This window comes from Thermobia domestica, chromosome 18 (genome assembly GCF_964235325.1).
Source record: "Thermobia domestica chromosome 18, izTheDome1.hap1.1, whole genome shotgun sequence".
Classification (NCBI taxonomy): domain Eukaryota; kingdom Metazoa; phylum Arthropoda; class Insecta; order Zygentoma; family Lepismatidae; genus Thermobia; species Thermobia domestica.
Genome location: NC_137471.1, coordinates 123075333 through 123101303, shown reverse-complemented (window position 1 = coordinate 123101303; position 25971 = coordinate 123075333). Strand labels below are relative to the sequence as shown.

Here is a 25971-nt window from a genome sequence, read left to right as displayed (position 1 = left end):
TTTGAAGGTTTTTATATTTTGATGCCACTGAAAAATCCGTTTGCGTAGGACGTGTTGTTTTTCGTGGTTGTATCGTATTGTTAATCTTGATCTTTAATAGAATTTTTACAAGGAGAAATCACGAAGTATATGAGTGTTTAATAATTTTAAACTTTTCATCGTTTAATGATTTTGGGAATATAATAATCCCCCTTTTAATAAAGTACAATGGTCAACTGTTCATGAGAACCAGTGACATAAAATCCCTTAAAATGTTTCATCGTTTTAAGATCTTTATAACCATGGGGCTGGTGCACAAAAGAAAGAAAAAAAAACACTACAGGAAGCAGGCACTAGTAAACACACACACGAGAAAAAAATCACTAAAACTGCTGGGTCCGTGTAGATGTCGAGCGTGATCCAATGGTGTATCCGGGGAGGCTGGAACCCGGGAAATCCTGATCGTGGTGGTGCAGCACGTCGAGAGTCAAAGGCTATCTCCTGGAAGTCTGCTATCTGCAAGGCGTGATCCTTGATCCAAAATGGACAGCATCTTGTGGTCTGGAAGTCGAGAGGTCCATCATCCAGAAAAGGAAACTGCGACTTGGTAGGCATCATCCATGGAAACGGGTAGCGAGATGATGGGTAGCCCAGGTGCGTTTGTGAAAATAGGCCGGATGCGGAAAAGAAATTACATGACAGGAGGCACTGAATTACTTGTTAAAGACCATTATGAAAACGCTTTTTTTTTAAAAAAACGGACTAAAAGAAAGAAAAAGGGAGAAGAGAAAATTAAGAAGAAGAGTAATGTTATTGCAAAAGGAACGTACAAGGAACAAAAGGAATTACGTAAAAATATGTATAATGGCGAACTGAAATGAATAAGGCACCTGATCAATCTGACGGAGATGCGGAGATTCCGTGGTGTGTGACATTATTGGTATGAAAAAGAGGAAGATAGGATGGTAGAAAAGAGAGAAAAAAATTGTAAGAGACGAGACCCTTATGTTTTATTTATTTATTTATTTATTTTTTATTTATTATTATGATCATGTTTACTATTACTGTATGTGGTGTGGACGGAAGTATGGTCGTGGATAGCGAAAGATTCCGTTATGGTAGAAGAAGTATAGAAATGAAGAGTGAATTTGCCATTAAATAGGACAGAATATATATATATATATATATATATATATATATATATATATATATATATATATATATATATATATATATATTAGTGAGACGTAGTTTATTCCTGGCCAAGGTACCGTAAGTTGACCTGGAAGACAAATGATTCGGGAGAAACTGCGTGAGGTTGCCAGTCGCAAGCAAAAGGAGCTTGTATACGAGTGGTGAGAAAAAAATGGAGACGCGAGTAGCAATGGCAATTAATGTGTACCGTCCGCGAATGTGTGGTGATGGTTTTTGTGTTTTATTATCATCATAATGAGAGGGTTTGTTAAGATATGTGGAACGAGGAATGAAAATGGCGGAGGACAGAGTACGAGGTAAGTACCCAAAAAAATTGTGTATGGATGAGAGAAAGCATTTCGTCCTAGCGACCTTAGTGATATCAAGTGGGGTCGGACCAGCCGTTCCCAAAAAAGGACGCAAGAAGGAAATGAGATGGAGAGTCTTTCCTTACGCGTCTAGGAAAGAAAATGACGTGAATAATGAATGATGCCGGTATATCGCTTATGAGGAGAAGGAAAAGCGTAGAGTTTGTTATGAGCGTAACTAGGAGTCGTTGCACGGGAGAAATGGTGTGTGTACAGCGGGTTGCCTAAAACAGAAGACGAAGCATATGCAATAATAATGAACTGCCGGAAGAAAAAAACGCCGCACGGGAGAAATATTGCCTGTAATGTGTGTTGCCTACCTGTATCTGTAATTATGGTATAACGAGAGACAAAGTCGGAAGTTTTGCCAGTGTGGTACTACACAAAGGGATCATGTTCCACTAGGAACGTTAAATTAGATAATCAAAACATAACGTGAAATATAATTGGTAGTTGGGTTTTGAAGTAATGTTTGGTCAGATCTTATTTAGAGGTACTGAGAAAGCGCTTGTACTTATACTCAAATTCGGGGTCTGGGTTTGTAGGTGGGATGTACAGTTTCAAACGGGTCTTAGCAATGACCGTTGGCTTTCCATCAATATCTAAAAGATACTCATCAGCTGAGACATTCGAAATCACTTTGTAGGGTCCCTTATAAAGACGGGATAATGGCTTACAAGTGTTAGGTTTTGTTGAGGTATCTAAGACCATAACTAAACTGTCAGGGAAGAACTGTGTTGGATTTTTGACCTTCTCAATGCGCTTCTAAGGTTGTAACCTCATCAATAAATGTGGGATAGTCAGATATGGTGCGAGTGCCAAACCAGTGTCATACTCGACACGCATTCTAAAAGAAACTCCTGAAAATCTAATTGCGTGTATGCCTGATCTGCCAGAAATTTCTTTGCGAAAACGTAATGAGAAAGTGGTTCATTAGGGAGTTGAACTCGAGCCCTATACTGATGAATGCGAGATCGCGGAACCTGCTCGTCGCCAAATTGTTTTAGGAATTTTTGTTGGACGGTTGACCAGGGAAGGGTAGAGAGATTTTGGGTGGAGAACCAATGTTGAGCGGCTCCAGAAAGGGACTTTTCGAAAACCTTTATGCATTTTGAGTCATTCCAGTTATTGACCAGTGCGATCTTCAAGAAATTTTGTAAAAATAAATCCGCGCTTTGTTCCTTGGACGCACTGTATATATCGGGAATGATGGAAGAAATGCCTGCCATATTGTTTGAATTTTGAACTTGAGGTGTGTTTAAGGGAATGAAAGAAGCCTGACTGCGAGTCGTGGGCATGACAAGAGAATGTGAGAAATGAAATGACCACAATGGAGTTAACAAAGCAAAAGTGCCTTATATGTGTGAAAAGAGGAACACAGACACTAAGAACCACACGAGAGAGATTCCTCTGGGGGAGCCATAATAAGATACTAATTATGTTACTGAATATAGCAACAATCATTTGTCACGTTAAGTAATAAGAATGCTAATAAAAGGACAAGTGTCATACATTTGGGGTATTTATTAAAACCGACACCATGAATGCTAACGATATAGATACAAACAATATTTACAAAATCATGATATGAAATATAAGTAGTACAATGGTAGGGGTCTATCAAGGATTTAGGATTTAGGATTTAAATTTGTGGGCTGTCGGCATCTAAGGCCATTTAGCCCTTCACGATTTGAGGGATGACGTCCCTCGGCGAGCACACAATCCGGGGAAAGGGAAGGAAGAAAGGATTGGGAACGGAAGGAAGCGGCCTGGGACCTATAAGTTAGGTACCACCCCGGCATTTGCCTGGTGTGAATGAGGAAAACCCAGGAAAACCTCATTCAGGGTGGCTGGCCTGAAAAAGCTGTTACACTTTTTCGACCGAGTGACCCCACCGGGAATCGAACCCGGGACCGCTCGCACCGAAGGCGAGAGCGTTAGCGACTACGCTACGCGGGGCCACTGGGTCTATCAAGGAGAAATCCCTGATACTCTCGCGTGTTTTTAATGTCACGTAGTCCTCCTTTCACGACATTTATGTCATGCAAAAGTTCATCAGCGCAAAGCATATACTCACAAACTCAGGCCTTCCATCACCGCTGTCAGTCCTGGGTGGTTCCTCTGGATGCAGAATGAATATACCATACCACACTCTTAGCAGGTGTAGGTCGAATGATGATAATTTTTAAAAATGCCTGGTTTTATAGTATCACAAAAACTGTTTTAGTTTTAGCAAGGCACTGTTTATGCTGGAAAATATGTTATTTTCAATTTAAAATAGACACCTTGAAAGATTTTAACTTATATGTTTTCACACCATCACCTTGAATAAGCTTGATATTATCACTTTGAAGGTTTTTATATTTTGATGCCACTGAAAAATCCGTTTGCGTAGGACGTGTTGTTTTTCGTGGTTGTATCGTATTGTTAATCTTGATCTTTAATAGAATTTTTACAAGGAGAAATCACGAAGTATATGAGTGTTTAATAATTTTAAACTTTTCATCGTTTAATGATTTTGGGAATATAATAATCCCGCTTTTAATAAAGTACAATGGTCAACTGTTCATGAGAACCAGTGACATAAAATCCCTTAAAATGTTTCATCGTTTTAAGATCTTTATAACCATGGGGCTGGTGCACAAAAGAAAGAAAAAAAACACTAGAGGAAGGAGGCACTAGTAAACACACACACGAGAAAAAAATCACTAAAACTGCTGGGTCCGTGTAGATGTCGAGCGTGATCCAATGGTGTATCCGGGAAGGCTGGAACCCGGGAAATTCTGATCGTGGTGGTGCAGCACGTCGAGAGTCAAGGGCTATCTCCTGGAAGTCTGCTATCTGCAAGGCGTGATCCTTGAGCCAAAATGGACAGCATCTTGTGGTCTGGAAGTCGAGAGGTCCATCATCCAGAAAATGAAACTGCGACTTGGTAGGCATCATCCATGGAAACGGGTAGCGAGATGATGGGTAGCCCATGTGCGTTTGTGAAAATAGGCCGGATGCGGAAAAGAAATTACATGACAGGAGGCACTGAATTACCTGTTAAAGACCATTGTGAAAACTGTTTTTTTTTAAAAAAAGGACTAAAAGAAAGAAAAAAGGGAGAAGAGAAAATTAAGAAGAAGAGTAATGCTATTGCAAAAGGAACGTACAAGGAACAAAAGGAATTACGTAAAAATATGTATAATGGCGAACTGAAATGAAGAAGGCACCTGATCAATCTGAGGGAGATGCGGAGATTCCGTGGTGTGTGACATTATTGGTATGAAAAAGAGGAAGATAGGATGGTAGAAAAGAGAGAAAAAAATTGTAAGAGACGAGACCCTTATGTTTTTTTTTATTTATTTATTTATTTTTTATTATTATGATCATGTTAATATATAATAATAATCTCGCTTTTAATAAAGTACAATGGTCAACTGTTCATGAGAACCGGTGACATAAAATCCCTTAAAATTTTTCATCGTTTAATGATTTTGGGAATATAATACATTTAACATATTGTTCCTTATGCAGAGTAGTTTTGATGCGTGATCAGAGCCATACTAAAGAGTTCGACTAACATGTTTCTTGCAGTAGTCAGGCCTTTAGTATGACGCCAATCATACATCAAAACGACTCAAATAAGCCGGATAGAGCTTTATGCAAAATCGTTTTGACCTATGATTAGCGACATACTAAAGGCCTGACTACTGCAGGATACATATGGTTAGTCAAACTCTTTAGTATGGCACTAATCACTCTTCAGAACGAATCTGCATAAGGCCTATAGATTTCCGTGTTTGTTTAAAGCACATGAACTATTTTACGGACCCAGTGACAATATCATAGTGCGTAAAGCTTTAATGTTGAAGTTGGCCCAACAACCTGTCGGTCTTCCTCATAGACTCACGGACATTCAGTTCCGTGCCGTGGAAAATAAGCGCCTGGGACAAGAGTATACAACGGCGCCCCCGTATGTATGGGTGAGGTTTGACAGACCAGCAATGAAGCGGCCTCGTGCTCGGCGCGAAGTTTAAGAAAATTTTAAAATAAACCTTTTCTTCCATGATTTTGAACACATTTTATTACTTTTTCATTCTATTTTACATATGTGCACATGCATTTTCCTAACATAAATAACATTATAAGACCACTTCCCAGACCGATAGCCAGACGAAGAAATCGAGGGGGCCCGGCTGAAGTTAGGAGGGCCCGATCCAACCATATTATAGTTCATTTGCAAGCCTACCGTGAAAATTTTAGGGTGCCCGGTCCCTCTATACTACCCTGGATACGGGTCTGCCACTTCCTAAAGCAGGAAAATTATTTAAGTACATGCTAGTAATATTTCAAGTAAATTTTCTTCTCTCTTTTTTCTTTGCTACTATTCTTTTTTTCTCTCGAATTTTGCACTCCTTACTTCGGCGCTTGGGGCCACCACCCAGCTCGTCTCCCTACAGCATGGCACTGACGATATTTCTTCATGGTTCGTTTTAATTACGGCTTCACAGCCACACATTGCTTTGGTGTAACGTGTATTGTATCTATCAACTAGTTAAAATAGTGATCGTGGACTATAAGTCATTTCTTTAATAATGCATAACAAACATGTAGTAGTGCTAAAGTTCTTAGAGTGTCGGTATTGCCTCAAATGACCATATTGTAGTTACTCATCCGAAATGTAACGCAAACCAGGTACGTTACTTAAAAATTTGTAATACGTTACTGTTACAATTACATTGAAAAAATGTAACGCATTACTAGGAAATGTTACTTAAAGAGTAACGCATTACTTCTCAAGACTGATTAAAACTCAGAATTTGTGATCAAATCGTTAATAATAGAGTTTTAATTAAAACGGAAGGGGAAGAGGGATACTAGTGAGCATACACTGGTAAGAGTAAGAATTTGTGACTTTTACTGCACAAACACAAGTACCCGATTGAAAATCCACGCAAGGACTCGTTTTGTAATCTTAAGTACACAAGGTTTGTTGGAGTTGAAGTTTCATCATTCCTTCGTATACTTTTAATTAATGCCTTGTAAGTAATTAACGATTTGAACACAATTTCTGATTTTCCAGCACATATACAAGTTTGCGAAGTAAATCAACTGGAATGAGTGTTTCTCACAACAGCTTAAGCACAACTCCTAATTTATGCTATCTTCAGTCCATAAAGTTTGAGGACTAATGTTTAATTCTTACATCTTCTCTTGTAATTAACGCTATATAACTATCCCATCCCGTAACCGTCGCCAATACCTAGTGGCCCAATTGCCGGTAAATATCGATCGTCGATATAGCGACGCGCCAAAGATTCCTGTTAGCGTGCTACTGGCGGCAGGATTTCATCGAGCTGAAACAGATATCAGGAGTCGGCGTGTTGAACTAATCATCGCTTAATTCTGGTCCGCGCTCCTTCGATTTGTCGGGGAAAATCGCGAAGGGACCAACACAAACTATCACCAGTCATGTAACTTACATGCAGTTATTATTATATTATTTTTTCCTTAGGAATTGTTCCTAGAGTAAAGTCCGGGGGTCAAGAGTAACCCCTGCCTCTACATCATGAAGTGAAAAATCTTGAAAAGAGTGCTATAATTGTATGGATTTAGATGGCAAGTGGCGCCGATCATTAGAAAGTGAGTATGGGAAAACTATGAAATAAAGTGAATAGACGCAGGTCATTTTGCTATGTTATATGAACGCATTTTGTCTGATCCTAAACGATATCGTAGAATATACACGGTTAAAGGAGCACTCTGGTTGGCCAAATTAAAAAGACCTTAACGACTTATACCTCTACAAACGTGATTTTCTTCATCGTTTTCGTAACGAGGACGTAGAACACGCGCCTAGTAATAATAAGAGTTGAGTTGATTTTAGTTTAGCGCCCCTTTCAGCAGCGAGGCTATATGAGACGTGGACCTACTGATTAACGTGGAATCCGAACCACATGAGCTCCTGCTGGGAATCGAACCCGGGTCTCCCACGCCAAAGGCGCGTACGCTAACCGCTTAGCGACGAGGGAGCCCTACTAATAATAAGATTGGTGGTTCGCGCCCACCCGACGATAGTTTTTTCTAGTGTTTTTTAGTCTCTCCTTTAAAAAACAAATCACGTATATAGGCCATTTAACATATTTTGGGGGAGTAATTTTGTGTTTTATTTGCGTTTTGTCCCTTCTCTGCCACTGGTGACCACTGGTGCTTTAATTTTCAAAATAGACGTGGAAGCACCGCAGATCGTCACTGCGGGCCGCCAATATTTGGCGAGTTGTCGCTAGTGTCCCATTTGTGGTGCATTGACGCTTACGACATAGAACAATTAACGATTCGAACACATATTACAACTTCTACGGAACAAATTACAACAAATTGTGCACTAATTATTGGAATAGGTTCTAACTGAATTCTAGTTAGTTGGTGGTTAACTTCACTCTCAGAACCATTTTGTTGACTTTTCCTATTCGGTTAAACACAAATTCTAAACCATGCGGCACAAATCAGCACAAATTACATTAATATGGACATAGATTTGGATTTGAATGGTATCCGAGTTTGTAGTTGAGCGGTTAACTTCACACACACCTCTTCAAATCAGCGTTACTCAATTTCTTTCTTCTCCGTATAGCACAAATTTTAAAACATGCGGCACAAATCTACAGATTGAGCACTAAATATTGTCGTAAGTTTGAATCCAATGTAAGGTACTGGAGGGCTAGTATGAAGTTAGCCCTCCCCTACCATTAATGTTGAATTCCTTTGTTGTGAATGGCGCACAAATTCTAAATGTTACGTTAGATATTAGCACAAATTAAGCATTAATTCTTGTTAGTATTCGTAAGCCTTCACCGGGAGGTGAGGAAGCCAACTTCACGTACCTCACCTTCACTTATGTACGAGCAGACGATGTAACCAATTCGCCTTACAGCATGCCGAACACGAGGAGAACACAAGGAGTCATCTGCTATGAACACAGATGTTGATTTGCACACAGAGTGGAAATAATATTTCATGTTCGTGCCCCATCATTACGACTCGCATTGGGAATGAAAGAAAATTGGATACTTCGTGATTGGCGAGAAGGTACGTCACAGCATAACTCAATGACAACAACCACATATCCACCTTGGTAAACTAAACAATACATTCATTGAGTGAATTAACAATTGGTTTTGTTTATAAATAAGTTTAATATATAATGCAGAAAGACACCATGACGTTAAAAATGTATTGAATTACTAGGAAGCAATTATCAATTATTTGGAATTATAGCATACTGCTAAGTGATCATAATAGTTTCTAGTTATTTAAATTAAAATGGTAAGAAATTCTAATATGTATATACTACGATTAAAATAAGTAACATCAATTGAACCGGTGAGTAACGTTATATAGTATGTAACTTTAGCAGTCAAAAAGTGGCGGTAAAATAACTTGTAATGTTATTTATTAAAATTCTAGCTTTTGTCTTGAAATCCATTGTTATCCGTTGTATGGGTTAACATATGTTTTTTTATTGTTCTTTGTGAATAAGACTTACCACACTTCAGACAAATGTATGGGTTCGGAGACATATGTGTTAACTTATGTCTTTTCAAATTTCCAATGTCAGAGAAAGATTTATCACATTCCTGACAAGTGTGTGGTTTTAGTGATTTATGGATTAGCATGTGCTTTTTCAAATTCGATTTGTAAGAGAAACACTTGCCACATTCATGACAAAGGTGCGGTTTGAGGTGTTTGTGTGAGAACATGTGCTTTCTTAAATACGAATGTTGCGAGAAACCCTTCCCACAGTCCTGACAAATATGTGACTTCTCTGGTGCGTGGGTTATAATATGAATTTTGAAATCTGATTTACGCGAAAATGATTTTCCACACTCGAGGCAGATATGTGATTTCTGCAAACCATGGGTTAGCATATGATTGGTCAAAGTACTTTTCTGAGCGAAACTTTTATTGCATTCCTGACAGGTGTATGGTTTCTCCAGTGTGTGTGTTAATATATGTTTAATTAAATCGTTCTTGCGAGAGAAAGCCTTTTCGCATTCCTCACAGGTGTGTGGTTTCTCCTGAGTATGGGTAAACATATGAGTTCTCAGATTACTTCTGGACGAGAAAGCCCTACCACATATCTCACATGTGTGAGGTTTCTCCCGTGTATGGGTTAACATGTGCACTTTTAAACTGGCTTTCCAGGAGAAAGCTTTGGCACATTTGCTGCATGTATGAGGCCTTTCAGATGAATGTGTTATCATATGATTTTTCAAATCTGGTTTTCGTGAGAAAGACCTGCCACATTGCTTGCAACTATACGGTTTCTGTAATCCGTGGCTCACCGTGTGAGTTATCGAAGCACTTTCACGTTTCTCAGCAGTATGTGGTTCTTCCAACGTATTGCTTACGGTGTGTGTACCCAAGAAGAACTCCTGACAGTAAGTATTTTCTTCATTACTGTTTGCACTTGCTGCTACAGAGTAGACGCTACCTGATGGAACTTCATTAGATGTCCCAGGTGAACCACTAAAAAATAATAATAAAAAAAGGTTGAGAGTTCCGAAATCGACAATGATTTTTGTATATTCCCTACACCAGATTAATGGAAACATATTCACTCAAAATAAGATTTTGTTTATAAAATGGTTTCTTTAACCAACTTGTTCTGAATATATTTGTAAGAATACAATTCCTTAAAAGTATCCTAAAGTGCTATATTTTTATAATTGTATTATAATTTATTGGAAATTTCGTGTATTAATAACATTTACTCAATCTTCCACTATTACATTTACATTATTTAGTTTAGGAAAATTAATCTAAATTACGCAGATTAATTCATTTTATTACTCCTGTGTTCAGGATATTCAATTTCTTTAACTGGAATGTACATTTACAAAGTTGCCGACGATTATAAAAAAGTAAGCGGATTATATCCAAAATCATATATATGTATATTTTCCTATGCGTTATATTGCGAATGTTGCAATGCAAATAAGAACGTAAATCCTGATTTGGGGAACTTTTGAGATAGATATTACTGTATTGATGGTGATTGGAAATATTAGTTAGTCGTGTTTAATGTCAATAATGGAAGATGTTTAGCAGTTTTGCTAATTTCATTCGAAGGTATTTTCAACAATTGAAGTGTAACTAATAAGGCTGAAACAGAAGTATTGAACTAAATTTGCTGAAAAAATCTATTCGACAAACCAATATGAAGAATTAACTTAATTTGGTGAGTGATTCACAATGTTTAGTCTGCTTGCTGATAAGTAAATCTTGAGCATTAACGTAAGTCAAACCCATATTTTCGTTTACGAGTTAAAATTAAACTAAAACTAAATATGGCATTTTGGCTACTTCAATATTGCCGTTCAAATTCCTTTTAATGCAGACGAATATAAAGTTTTGAAAGCATGGAAAAGGCAACTAAGTACGGTTAGTTTTATTTCCGTCTTCCATAGATTAGGATTTAAGATTTAGATTTCTGGGCTTTCTGCATCTAAGGCCATTTAGGCCGTCATGTTTGGTGGATGACGTCCGTCGGCGAGCACACTATTCGATGAAAGGGAAGGAAAAAGGGAGGAAGCGGCCTGGGACCTATATGTTAGGTAGCACCCTGACATTTGCCTGGTGTGAATGAGGAACACCCGGAAATCCTAATTCTGAGTGACTGGCCTGAAAAATCGGTTTACGATTTTTCGATCGAGTCCCCACCCCGGGAATCGAACCGGGACCATTCCATAGAGTTAAGTGACTGTATTTACAAGCACTTCACATTTTTTATATGCATTTAAATTTTGAATATTTTAAAAGTATTCCTTGGCGAATAAAATGTTTTTCGAATTCAACTGCTTGAAAATTATAAGAGTGATGAAATTTTTCAAACTAATTTTGTTAGGTAGAAGGGTCGTTCAAGGTTGAGCGGGATTTCTATTTCTTCAGAGGAAACACATAGCACAAGAAGCACCAAACTATGCCAGCTTTTTAAGGCATTCTCCGTACGCGTCGAGACACCGTCGCCATCGTTGTGACAGATCTCTGATTCCTTTGGCGTAGAAAGAACCTGGCTGCTGTTGTAGCCAGCGGAGGACATTGTTTTACAATGCTTTATTTGTCGTGAATTTCTTTCCTCCGTGATACTCACTGGGGGCTAAATCTGGAATGGAGGAGGCATGGGGCAGAACCTCCCAGCGCATTTCTGTCACAGCTGTTGTTGTCGTCACATTGGCCGTTTCAGGCCGAGCATTGTCATGGAGAATGATATTTCCAGACAACATCCCAGGTCTTTTCTTGCGAATGGACATTCGTACAGCATCACTCAAAAATGTGGAATATTACTGGGCGTCTATTGTGTTCAACACGTGCGATATTCACTGGTGTAACTGCAGTCGGGCGAGTGTCCATGCGCTTCATTTGTCACCACATCCCGTCCTTCGCGAAACTGTTCACACCATTCCTACACTCTTGCCCGTGACATCGTTAGTTCACCATACTGTGCTTGCAGTCTTCTAAAAATCTCTGCTGATTTAACTTTCTCTTTCACAAATTCCTTTACACACCGCTGCTCTAAAGCCGCCATGTTCGCTACAACTGGTGCGCATGCGCCAAATACGTTATTCCGGGCCCTAGTTACTCGAGAAGAAACGCATTACGTCACCCGCAATTTTCATCATGATCCGGCTATTCATCGGTTATTTATATACGAAAATTCGGATCAACCTTGAATGACCCTTGTAGAATGTCTTATTATTGCAGATATACTTATAGAAAATCAATATGAATGGAGTAAGTACAGTGTAAGGGATATTTTCATTTAAAAGCAATTATTTGCTTGTATTTACAAAATTAACTCCCATAGATATTTAGATCTGACTACCTTTCTATTTTGTTCTTGTACACAAGGCTACAGTTAACCAGGTTAATTATCTTTTGATAATGTTTCCGTTTAAATGTAGGTAATGAAATGTGAATTACAAAATACGAATAATATGTGATTTCTATTTATGTATGGGCCAATGTTATGGTAAGGTCATGGAGTTTTAATATTTCTAGAAAGCCTGTGAGGCTATTATAATTTTGATATATGTCTTCACATAGCATGCACAGAAAACAAAGATTTAGTATTTCAGGAACTATTCGTGTAAACACCTATGCACAATTTTGTAAGAAAATGTGAATTTTTTTTTATTGCAAATTTTAAAATTACTTAAGTATTGGAAATGGATTACAGTGATAACTATGAAGGAAATTGTAAGTTAATCCAGATGAACTCTCACAAATTGTTTATTGCAATTTCCTTCTTTTCTTTTTAAAGTGGACATATATAATTTCCTGTGAATAAAGATCAACCTAATCAGTACACAATTATATGTTACTGTTTAGTTCAGCAATTTTTTTCTATTTTGATTTTTTTGAATTGTGAAAGTGTTAATTCTTCAGTTTATTTTCAATTATCGCCAATTATATTTTTTATTAGTAATAGCTATTGCGGTGTCGCGTTAGGAAGAGAAAGAGACATAGTGACATAATATGCAGATTGTTGCAGGACTTTTATAAAAACAAAACGGTTTCACACAAATAGCACACAAAAATGTATAATACTTTTTAAATTGAAACTCATTACTCACCGATTATCATTATGGATTAAATTTTACCGTCTCAAAACATGAAGATAGAACCTCAGGATTTTTTGGCACTTGGTTTTCTTTCCATTAAAAATTTTTGTCTCAGTACTATGTAATAAAACAATATTTGACAGATTTATTAAAATTTAATGGGAAAGTCAGCATCGAGGGTATTTCTCCCGTCATGATCTACACGATTCATTTAAATAAAATTTAAAATACAACATGTTAAAATATAAGAAAAATACTGCCACAAAAGAAAAGTACAAATCTAAAAGAAAAGAAATAAATATATGAGAATATCAAATATATAACGATAACAATTAGTACTAATAATACGAACAATAAAAAATATGTAAAAATAAAAATACTACAGGATAAAACATCAGAAATCGACATTTCAGGCAAACTTTTGGACGTAGTCAAAGTACCTTCCACTCAGCATCCTTCAAGTCGTCTTCCACCACGTCAGATTTCAGGATTATTTTCGGGGATAACGACCGTATTATTATGTTTCCGTACATGCTGCCTAACATTTAGACCGGACATATAAAGTGAGAGGCAAAGAGGTGGGGTTCGATGAAGACCAACACTAGCAGAAACATAGGGGTTTTTGGAGACTTCGGTAGTTCATACGACTAGAGTCAGAATTTGTGGATTTTGTCGGGAATGGGATCTGTTTGGGTGGAAACATCGGACGTCCGGGTTGACACAGATTTACTACAGGTAGCTGCAACACTAGCAAGAAGAATGCGAGGAGGGAATGATTTCTTTTAAACGCAGTAGCAGAGATGATCTCAATCATCATAAGCTCTCGGATACGTTTCTCACGTTGAAACGCTGGACAGTCCCGAGAGCAAGAATGCTTGCTTTGCAGTTGACACTGAAAGAGTTGGTCACTTTATAAGGTTCCATACCACGACTACCCTGGTCATAATTCGCACAGCGATTACCGTTCTCATTACCCAACGTGCTGGTATACCCAAAGTGTTGACATTTAGAACAGCGCAGGGGATTCAGGATAATAAGGACGGACTTAAGTCGATCATATCCAGTCTTCTCGCAATTCGGTAGTGTAGGCAAACTGAAAGTTAGAATTAGTGACTGAGTAGCAATCAGCTCATCCGACTTCTTACTTTTGACGCTTGTTACATTAACAACATGTTGGTCAACCAGCTCCCCAGATAGCAAAGAAAGAAAATGTGCAATTTTTTGTTTATCTTTTTGTGCTTTTATTGTTTTTTTTTTTTTTATATTTCCAAAGTTTTTGAAATCGAATAACAAACACTAGATGAACAAAACATGTGTCGGGATCCATGCCCATCCAGCCCAGATGAAGGAAGACGTCCACGGACCTTCCAATCCAAGATTCCTAGCAATCATTTACGGCCGGTTGCACAATGTTCGCTTCACTCCTGGTTGAGCGATGCCAAACTTATTCGGAGCGACAGGTTTAAGCGGTAGTCTGTTGCGCAATCAGTTTTCAAGTGTGGCTTTGTTAAGCAGGAGTTTCTATGGACCTCGCAATATTTTAACGAAACTTTAACATTTTGATTTTCTCTTTTCAGCGTTTGTTTCCTATGATTGGTTCGGGAAATGGTCTCTGGATGGTGTTCGTATGCGCTGGAAGTGAATTATTTGCAAGAGATCTCGGATAAAGAACTAATTCGGTAGAGTAATGCTCCCAGAAATAGGAACGAAATAAACGGTTCTGATTGGTTGGCGTTATCCGTTTCTTGCCACGTAGCATTCATCTAGCAGAAATCAAACGATTGCTGCTGTCGGTCCCCGTGGCCGAGTGGGCTAGCGCTACTTGCTAGTAATGAAAATCAATTTTGGCGTGAGTTCAAACCCGGCCGAGGGAGTCTTTAATTTTCTGAACACTTTTTTTTCCTCAATTAAATAACATGAAAATAATATTCAAAAGAGTGATTTACTTACTTTTTTGCAGATAAGTAGTAGTAGTAGGAACGGGTTAGAAGCCCCGCGTGGCTACTTTTGTTCCTCATTTTCAATAAATTTACTAATCGTATCTTTCTTCCTTTCAAAACCATTAACAGTATAAGTAAGCGGCATCGCTAATCCTACCCAGCATGCGAGCAGAATTTTCTAAACAACGATCGAATGTGCAAGAAAAACCCGCTTAAGAAGTTGAGCGGTAGTTCATCTGTCACCTAGATTTAATCGGTTTTGTTTAGCTCCGCTTTGCATAAAGCGAACATTGTGCAACGTAAAATTTACCGCAAGCTGAGCTTAAGCTCTTAAGCGGACATTGTGCAACCGGCCGTTAGATCACCATTCCATCCAGTCCTGCTGGGCGCGCAAGCACTTCACTTGTCCGTCCTTTGGCTCCGGATCCATGCGTCATAAATCCACAAATCCATTTAACAGAAGCAGGCAATAGCAAGGTTGCCATCCAAAAAACGCAGTCCACATCGAAGGCTTATCTTTCTACTCTGCTAGATTGCAGATTTTAAGTGCCGGGAGATATTTGGAAGTTAGCAAATAGTTCTCTCGCATTAATGTTGCTAATTTGAAATACACAATTTTTGGGAGGTTAGAATTCGAAATTATAATAGCCCTTTGCTTTTACTTTATTTTTGAACAAAAAAGTACGTTTGAAAGCGCTAGAATATGTAACTTTAAGATTTTATCTTACCTCTCCCATTATGCATATGTTTGAAGAACAACAAGATTTACGATATGTATAATACGAAATCTTACAATGAAAGAAAAGATAATCACACGCCAAGAATTATAAAATTAAGGCAAACATATGCAACATTTGATGAATGGTAATCGAAATTGCCTGACTCTCTTTCCATTTCCAAACATAGCATAATTGGTTCTTATGGTTTGTGAGCTTCTCACTTTCAACAACTTTTCTAAATATGAATTAGAATTAGAAAACAAACATGCAAATGAATTTGGTATTCTAAAAGTTATTATAGATTAAAGGAAATTATGACGGTATTCTACTAGTAATAAAATGTTTGATTAAATGAATCATGAAACCAAAACTTACAAACAAATTAAACTTGTTGGTTAAGAAAACTACTTCTCTTGAAGCCAATTTGAATAATGAATTAGCAGAATAGAGTACTTCTGAAGTGATAAACTGTTTATGATAGAGTTTTGAATCAATAATATGCTGTTGGAAAAAAAAAACTGAAAGAACGGTAATCAAAAAAATAATAAACGATGTATGAGTAAATGTTTTGGACGAATAAATTGTTAGTTCAACTGACCAAAGATAATCGGCGACATCGCAAACCCATTTGAATAAACCTGGACTAACTGAAAGGGCACTTTATAAAATTTACATTCTAAATATTCAAAAATTACATGTTTCATCTGCATTTGCCGTTTGATATTTATGGCCAAACGCACGAAAATCATTCATTTATTGAACCAGGATTAGAATTAATTGAAAATGTACATTGCAAAAAGTCTTCATCAATGGCGGAAGGAAACGTTTAGCATTGAGCGGCGATTTTCGATGTTAGCTTTCTTTATTCTGTTCAGTCTAGAGTAGCGGTGAATTTTCTATACATTGACGGACAGTGATCTTTATACTTTTGAAGAGGCTGTCTTTGGAAAACTGGATTCTTTCAGAGCGAGTAATTAAAGATTGCTGCAGATATTTTGAAAGAGTGATGAAGATTACAGGAAAGATATTTTGAAATATAGTAATGAAGATTTCAGGAAAACATTCAATTTAAACAAGACATCAATTTTAATGTTACTGGAGAAAATCCGAAAAAGAATTACTTTCTTCTACCAGAAGGAAAAATTACGTAACCTTAAAAAGTTTATTTACCCTTTATTGCAAGAATTAATTTTGGTCGTGTTGAAATTTTTTTCTTCTTTCTATATTTATGCAATACGTAGATAAATGTAAATAATATCCAATAATATGATTTTTTTGTTTTTACTTCTGGGGTATCAACTTACAGGATAGATGTTATGGTTGTATTACACTAGTGTAAACAGTTTAGTGTGAATATTAGCAGAAACCTTGTGATATGTAAGATTGTGAAACAACGATATTTTAATGTTAAGAGAACAAAAAAATGTTTTGTGAAAAAATTCACAAGTAACAAACGTGCACGTTTTGTGCTTTCTAACACTCTCTGTCCGACCTATGCCACTAGACAAAAAGTGCGGTAGAAAGCTCAACTCTATCGGTGCTAACTGGCATCGGTGTGCGCAATTCGCTAATATACACATTTTAAGAATATAGTTATTGTTATTGATTTACTATGATGCCAATTGGCATCAAAATGCATTTTAGTGTTAATAATATTGAGTTTTTTTTTATTCTACTACACGAGCATTTCAGCTTGGACTTAGTGCCGATCAATTCACTGTATTTAAAATTGCTCACATATGCACAAGTTATTGTCGGTCTGGGGGATGATTATTTTATATCTGTAATAAAATTATTAAAGGAGCACTTTTCGATATTCGTGGTTCTCCTGTATACTAGGCGCCACAGATTGTACAAGCAAGAGTCTCGTCCAATGGAAGTTTTGGTGCAGAATTATTGAATAATAAAATAGAATATTTTTATAAACGTACAAAATGCGAGTGATGCAAGGTTGCACATAACAAATACAGTTTCTCGATTGTTTCATTTCGCTGATGATATGACCATATTCCAAAATTTAACTTTCTATGGCACTGCTTTCAAAAGATGATATTATAGATGGTTTTGATTGATAATTTGTAACCATGGAAACGATATTTTTCAACTTCAATTTTAGTCCTAAGATATGGAGGTGAAGGAAGCTGCAACGTTTATACTAAAATATATTTTCAAAAAGTTCGTAATCTCGTCGGGATTATAAAATTCAAAAACGACGATATCAGTTGTAGGGAATTGGACTTTTGTTCACCTTCGTAATGTGCTTCTTATAATAGAGACTAAAGGTAATTTACTCAATATAGCATTCGATGATGGAGGAGCTATATTAAAAGATAGTCAGTTGATTCCAGTGGAAGAGAAGATTTATAATTTTGTTGTTTGCTCATTCCCTATATTGACGTAGGTACAAAGTTTCACCAGAATCCATTATTGTCACTCACTTATATAATACGGAGAGAAAAGTGTAGGAAATATTTGCAATGTACATATAGGAAACAGAAAATTACTTTGTAGTCATTCGAATTTATTTTAATAGTTTATCCACAGTCTAATGAAATAATGGCAAAGTGCGGGATGAGAAATTCGTTGTGTAAATATATGGCTCATGTCCTTCATATATTGAGTACAAAGGACATAAGTATTTCGACATGCAATAAATTTAGAGATAAATATTTGCTATTAGTTGTTTAGTTACAGGCGAATTTACCTTTAAGATTTTGACCTTCGCAAATGTTATATAATAGTAACTGTTGTAGTTAAATATGAAATGAAAAAGTAAAACCTGTAATCGAATTTTCAATAGAATAAAAGTTGTATTTCAATGGATGTGCTTATTCGCTTGTCGGAACTAACTGCTTGGTATGCAATTGTTATAAAATGTAACTAACATAATGTACATTTTGTTGATTATTACACATTAGAGCCAAATGAGTCTGACTAATGGCCGATAATCAGGGCTCGAATAATATACGTTTTCTGCAAAATGAAGGGCATTACTGTAGGTATAGTAATAAAACCGTAAGGTACAGCATAATAACTAAATAAACCTATGTTAATTACTATATGACAAGTTCAATCATTCTAGTGTAAGCTGAAAAGAGTAAAAAATAAAATTAGGGAGGTGAAAAGAATCTCACGTGAAGCATTTTTTTAAAATAAAGTTATAAAGTAGTTGTGAAGTTTCAAACATGATATTTGATAAAGTACATATGGTTGTGGAGCAGAGACGTGTAGGTTTATAAGGGAGAAAATCTAGAGAAGGAATAACCAGATTTTTCGAATATGAAAGCATGTATGGCTCCATATCTGTGAGTGTAAGAGCTAGTGATGCCAGCGATCCTAATCTTGGGTATTCGAAACTTCTAGATTTTTTTGAACTTGTTTTATATTTTTGTTAATTTATACTGTCGTGTCATCTCGGCTTCTCTCGTGCATTACAACGCGCTCTCTCTGGAGCGTGCGCCATCTCCTCCGGCAATTCTTAGGGACCATTTCGGTTAAACACGAAATGGTCAGTCCGGGCTCTATTGTACTTTTGCTAGTCACTGAATAATGGAATAGGTTGAGTTGATTTTTAGGTTAACGCCCCTTTCAGCAGCGAGATTATATGAGACGGCACCTACTGATTAACGTAGAATCTGAACCACATGAGCTCCCGCCCGGAATCCAACCTGGGTCTCCCACGTCAAAGGCGCGTACGCTAACCGCTTACCCACGATGCACCTCCTGAATAATGGAAGTTCGTCGACCAGGGCACTACGTACGGAAGTAGAAATTAATATATAGTTCTACATGGGTTGAAAAGTTAACCCTTAAGCACACATGATTCGGAGAGCGCGTGTTCCTGGAGTCGACTCCTGGCTCGAGGACCAAGCCAGAAATGCACTCCGCAACAATTTTCAAACTTCACTGTATACTTTGCCTTTTCATATATAGAGTTATACTGAAAAAAATGACGAATATACTGCGTATATACCTTAAGAAAGTTCTCTATATTTTAAGATTTTCCAAGCGGGTCCACCTCGGAAGAAAAACTATTTTTTACTAAGTATCGTTTCGATAGTAATATTACAAGTTGTTAAAGTAATAAATAATCGAATGAAAAATTAATTTTCGTGTACCGTTTCTCTACAGGAAGGAATATAAAGAGCTGTATTGTGGACACTTCTCAGCTAAGAGAAGATGAGAAGCTGCATTGAAGACATTAAGCAAATTCCCGAATATTAATTTGAAATTGAGTAGAGATTAAATCTATATGATTTGAGGTGATCTTCGTATAAGCTAATCAGAACAATATTTCCGGTGTATGAAGTGTTAAATTTTGCTTAAAAGTCTAAAGAAATGGGATAATACAGAGATTATATGAAACTATTAGAACTGACCATTGGGTTCCTGGGTGCCATACGCCTTCAGTCATTTCTTTTTATTTGTCTGGAGTAATTGAACAAGCAAGGTGGATAAGGAAAACAATCTACTATTTGAAAATATTTCTCTTTTCTCAAGGATTACATTAACGAAAGAAGAAAAATAACACTTAGAAACATACGTATATTTCTGACTACTTTATGAGGAAGCTTATTTTAAGTGTGCTCAAGCATCCCATTCACCATTGAAAGATCTGTAATTTTTAAAATGTCTGTACAGCCATATAATAATAAATGTTGAATTATCTGAAGTAGCTTTTTCTAACTTTTTCATTTATGTTTGGTATGTTAATGAAGAACATGTAGCTCTAGAATTTCCTGACGATTAAGTTAACGTAATGAAAAAACGATAAATAGTTGAGAAAATTCAAACTATTAAGTGAGGCAATGAAACAGGAGAGGGTTGAGATGTATGGTGACACGATAGAAATTTTCGTCGAGAGAAAACAGTGATTTTGAAAAAAAAAAAGCCGCAATATTTACTTGAGATTTAAAATTTGAGATTTAAAAGGTTTCTTGAGTGGGATTCCATTTCGTAGTGAAATAATGATGACTATTCTTAAGGACAGAGAATATTTAAATTCTTCCAGGAAAGGGTGTTAAACTAATAGAATACTACAACGTCTTAAGAAAAATAAAGAAATGAAGCAGTTTCTTTTGCAAATAGTGAATGACCAGTATTTTCTCGGGCGCTATTAAAGTAAATTATATAGAAAAAAATCCATAAAGCTACGGTCTAAGACATATTTCAAGTTACTTTATGTGTTTTATTTGTAATGTTACATTTTTGTATAAAATCAGCTTTACGTAATCTTATTTGTAGTGGATAGTGACACAAAGGTTCAAGTTTTTCAATAGTTTGTTTCAGATAAACATTTAAATAAAACCTCCGAAAATTCTTAGTTTATTCGAAACTAAGTATAAAATAAAGCTTTTCGTTTTCCACATGTAATCACTCCTACACGATTAAAGAGATCTTGAAAATAATGTCAGATTTATGTTTATGATAGCAAGCTATACCGAAACAACATATTACATAATTCTCTTTGGAATAGAAATTTTGCGTTTGAATCCAAGACTTCAAAATGGCCGCCAGGATAGTGCTACAATAAATGAAGAGCATTTCCACCTTCGCTATCTCTATCCAAAGTTTGAAAGGATTCTTTTCAAACTTTTTAAACTGCAGGGATGTATTCCAGAATTTTGCAATATACTATATACTGAAAATGCATTCAGAATTTTACGTCGATAATGCACCATTTAATAATATTTGATGGAGCTAATTTTACCCATGGTTATATTTGTCCGATATGGAGCATTTTACGGGTTGTTTTCTTTTTTAAAAGGTTCAGTTTACTTTTACTAGATAAATAAATATTACCCTATTTTATATGTATAATCACAATTTATAGTATGATTGTTGGTAGAACGCGCCCCGTCACAGAATACAGTCCATACTATATTCTTTGGAAGTAACATGTGTTACTTTCCTAACCCTCGTTACTGGTACATACATCTATTAGGTTTGAACTAAAATAGTTCTTTTACTGGTTAGGTACTTACTACCGTTAGAATTAATAGTGGTTAACTGATAACAGATATCTTGATTGATGAATAATTCTCTCTGATAATTGATTTCCTTTCATGTGTTTAAGAAACCCTGGAGAAGATTCGTGACTTGCCTTTTTCCACGTATATCGCTACTAAATTCACTAACGTGTATCTGAACTGAAGCATCACACAATAGTTAAACTGTTAATATAACCTTAGAAACAAATCTGGAAAGTGCCCCTAGAATCCTAACTCTACATTTAGATCCTGAGGATATTGAAGACCGGACTATGAATTTTACGAAATAAAAACTTTATTAGTCAATTTGTAAAGTGTGTAACTTTTATTTAAAAAAAAATTGGATCTTTGATTATATTAAAAATTTGTAAACTCAATACCTAAAAAAAAAAAAACTAAATACAAATCAAGGTTTGTTAGTCTCCTTGTGAGGCGGGTGAATTCAGCAATTCACCACTATTCCATATATTATTTTTACTTATCAATTTGGTTTTGGATCACGATCTTAGTATACAGACAATTAGCATACTGTTTAGGCTTTCGGAACAAGTTCATTCCTAGCTCCCGGACGAGTTTATAGGTTAATGTTTGCTAACTGAAAAAAATTAAAAATTGGAATGATTGTAATGACTACAAAGTTAAATGTTTAGCATTCTTAATATTAGGTTGTGTAAAAAGTACTGAACCTCTGAAGGTGAAAATTAACAATACATTTACTGTTATTTTAATAAACATAATGAAATAACCTATGTACTATTTTGTTGAATGATCTGATATTTTTCGGGCAACATCACAGCTATAGAACCTTTGTGCTTTCTGTTCAAAAAGTTGTGAGACACTATTGATGGACCATTTTTGAAAGTTAATACCATTCAGGATGTTTGGGAGAAAGCGAAACTAGTAATAGTCTAATGGTGCCTGTCTCGTGCTATACGGTGGATGCATTGAAAACTTCTAGCGAGTTTTCTCAATTTCTGACAGATGCATGCGGTGGGTCATTGTCAGCTTGGTATAAGACAGCCCTGCCGTTAAGCACTTGTGGTCAATTCTTTTGTGTTGCTAAGTTTACTAGCGCTAGTTGTAGACAGTATAGATCAGTCTGTCACTCTGCTCAGCAGCAACAGCTCATGATGCATCATGTCTTTTGAATAGCATCAGACCCAAAACGAAACCTTTCTGGTCGCCTGTGCCGGCTTTGTTAGAGAGTGTGAAGCTTCTCCTCACTTCGCCTGCAATCTTTCTGGCACAGTCGTAGGACATTTAGTTTTCATTACTCGTGATCAACTCATTCAGAAATGGCTCGATTTCGTTATGTTTCACTAGACACTCGCAGACAGCGATCCAATCCAGTAAATGCTTCTAAGTCAGATTATGTAGCACTTAAACATTGCGTTTCTTTATATAGCCAGCCCTTTCCACATGATTGAAAACTTCTGTACATAGATTTAGGTAATTGTCGATGTGGAGACTGCTTAAATGTCGATCTTGCTTGACTTTCGCCAGAACATAATCCATTTTTTCTGTGATTAGTCGCCTACTGCGAGGAGCATTTGGACACCAAAACTTTCTGAAAGAAACGTGACTCAACTACTTCTTGGGTGGTGTTTTGAAGAACGTGATTTGTCTATGAACAACACACTTCTTCACGGGCCTCCGCAGCATTTCAGCCCTTATCAAAGTACATTTGTATAGTAAAATGTAGTGCAGTTTTGCAGAAAGTTTACTCATTTGCGGCGCAACACCACAAGTTTAATTATAAGAGTTCTTTTACATATAGTTGTTTCAACTGATCGATGTATTGACGTTACGCGTGACCCTCTGGCACTCGTATATTCCGAGATTTGGGACACTGACGTCATCCTAGTATAGGTGGAAATTATACTACCATCATTCATAGCACTATACAAACGAAAGTCATTTGCATAAATAAACATTAGAGATTAGTCGTATATCAAAATACACAGACAACACTCAAAATTTATTCAGAGTATATTCTTGATTGCCTCGCGGAAATTGGATGTGGATACTTTTGTTCGCATAGATAAATGAAAACAATTTTCCCATGATCATAATTTACTAAAATTTGGCGTACAGGTGTATGGAAATCAGAAAATTTTCCGAAGATATCAACGAACATACAACAAAAGGAAGAATAAAAGCAAACTAGAGGCTTCTTTGCCAAGGACCTACAAAATTGAAAGTAGACAGGCGCTTATTTAATTGGAAAAGTATACTTAAAACGAAAGATAGATACAAGTGTATAGATGGTTAGCAATTCCAGATCATTTATTGAATGACTTAGAAAATGTGGTTTGTTAAGAGATCGATTAACAGATTTTCACATAGGGAATAAAGCAAGAAAGGTGAGTTACTACCAGGTAAGATTAGATAAAAATAATGTTTTCTTCGAGTGAACGAAAACTTCCAATTAGATATTTTTAAAAATATTAATTTTTTATTTCTCTGAAACTGCAATAAATGCAAACTATGATGTCCTCTCACGATGGCACTTATATCATTTGAAGAGGAGTAAAATGCTGCACTGAACCAATTTATACAAAGATCAGATGAAGAAAAAATGTCAAAAGAAGAGAATCATTTTTTTTGTGTGCAATTCATAAAAATGGTTTCTTTTTAAACGAGCTTTACCAAAGTAACTGTATGTTAGCTTTATCAAAATAGTCCTAGCTGACCGACAACTTGCACCCAAAATGAAAATTTATATCTATTTCATTATATGACGTAGTCCTCTTGGGAGCTCAAATTTAAGTTACATTTCTTCTTTATGGATGAGAAAGATACATCGAAAATAGACTGCACTTGTCGGATGAACTTTCTATAGTTGGCTTTAAATTAGTTTTCGCTAAATCGTCAGCTGAGTAAATAGTTTTATCATACCCGATACAGTAAAGTCATCTCATCTCATGAAAATAACTGTACCGTAAACGATGAAATAAGAACTAAATGCTCTCGGAAATAAGTACTTCTACCGGTGCCATTAAATTAGTTTTCACAAAATCAACAGTCATTTCTAGAACAGTCTTCTAGAACCGAGAACCAGTTATTCACTACATGGAAGTTACATGCTTTAAAAGGTTAATTTGTCAGAAAATTGATTGTAAGTTATATCAATTTCTTAAAATGGTATTCAGTTATATTAATGTCTTGAAATAGTATTTGCATAGTAATTCTTGGAGCAATGAAGCGTAACGAATAAGCACGAATATGAAAAATAATTCAAAATACGATGTAAAATGAATAGCTCATAAGTAATACACTTCAGTATTTAGTTATATAAGTATTTAGTTTTAAGGATAAGATTTTTTGTTTTATCTTGTGCCTTTTGAATGAAGTTCCCGATTGTAGTCTACCACGAAATAATAATACATAACTTAATAATGGATACAACGAAATACAAAAACGCAATATAAATTACCTCTGAGAATCATATCCAGTAATGCTATCTACTTCATACTTTACTGTCTCACTTGATGAAGGTTCGTAAGGTTCTTCAGTTACATTACAATTCTCGCTTTTTAAATTTGGCTCATATAAAGGTAAATATATTTCGTTTGGTGCTGTTTCAGGTTCCACCTTTATTATGGGAGTTTCTGAGTGAAGAGAATAGGAAGGTTCATGAGTTGGTAACGGATCACTAGTGAGTACTGAAGGTAACTCTTGTCTACTTTGCTTTACAGCTCGTTGCAGTAATTCGTTTTTCAGCAGAGGTTCTTCATCCTCATCTGAAGATTCAGTTCTTTCTATTTTCCAAACTATTTCACGTCCCACTGCCAGTCGTCCACTATTCACTATGTTATCATCTCCCATTATGAAAGTAAACTCTTGGAACTATTGCATTTTAATAGAAACCGGTGCACTTTGCCCTTGTTCTTATGTAGTATGATTCCAGTATGGGTATATGAACGTTGCTGAACTTACTTTGTTTCTTTTCAGTTCAGCTACATGTCTTCCTTACTGCACCACCTAAAAATAGATAAAGTTATTTTTGACAACAAGAATAATATTTAATTACATTTAACGTAATTGAAAAATGATCACATGAAATAGACCATTGACTTTTCTAAGCTCAAAATTTCCTAAATTTATTTGAACAAATTTTGTTTGAAGTAGCCATTAAGTGGCATTTATTCTGATCCATGTAGCGTCTGACC

General features: G+C 36.2%; 1 protein-coding gene across 7 annotated transcripts in view; it reads right to left on the bottom strand.

Moving 5' to 3' along the window:
• Positions 1 to 25971, bottom strand: part of LOC145675004 (uncharacterized) — a 105794-nt gene that overhangs the window by 36913 nt on the left and 42910 nt on the right. For 6 of the 7 annotated variants that reach the window (XM_081745353.1, XM_081745351.1, XM_081745350.1 and 3 more), the window contains exons 2-3: positions 25236 to 25783; positions 1200 to 10055 (exon numbers count right to left, since the gene is read on the bottom strand). In XM_081745353.1, coding sequence (XP_081601479.1) covers positions 8990 to 10055; positions 25236 to 25627 — 1458 coding nt within the window. In that variant the 5' untranslated portion in view covers positions 25628 to 25783 and the 3' untranslated portion in view covers positions 1200 to 8989. Of the gene's footprint in view, positions 1 to 1199; positions 10056 to 25235; positions 25784 to 25971 lie in introns of those variants that run through there. The other variant, XM_081745356.1, reaches the window with a different exon arrangement.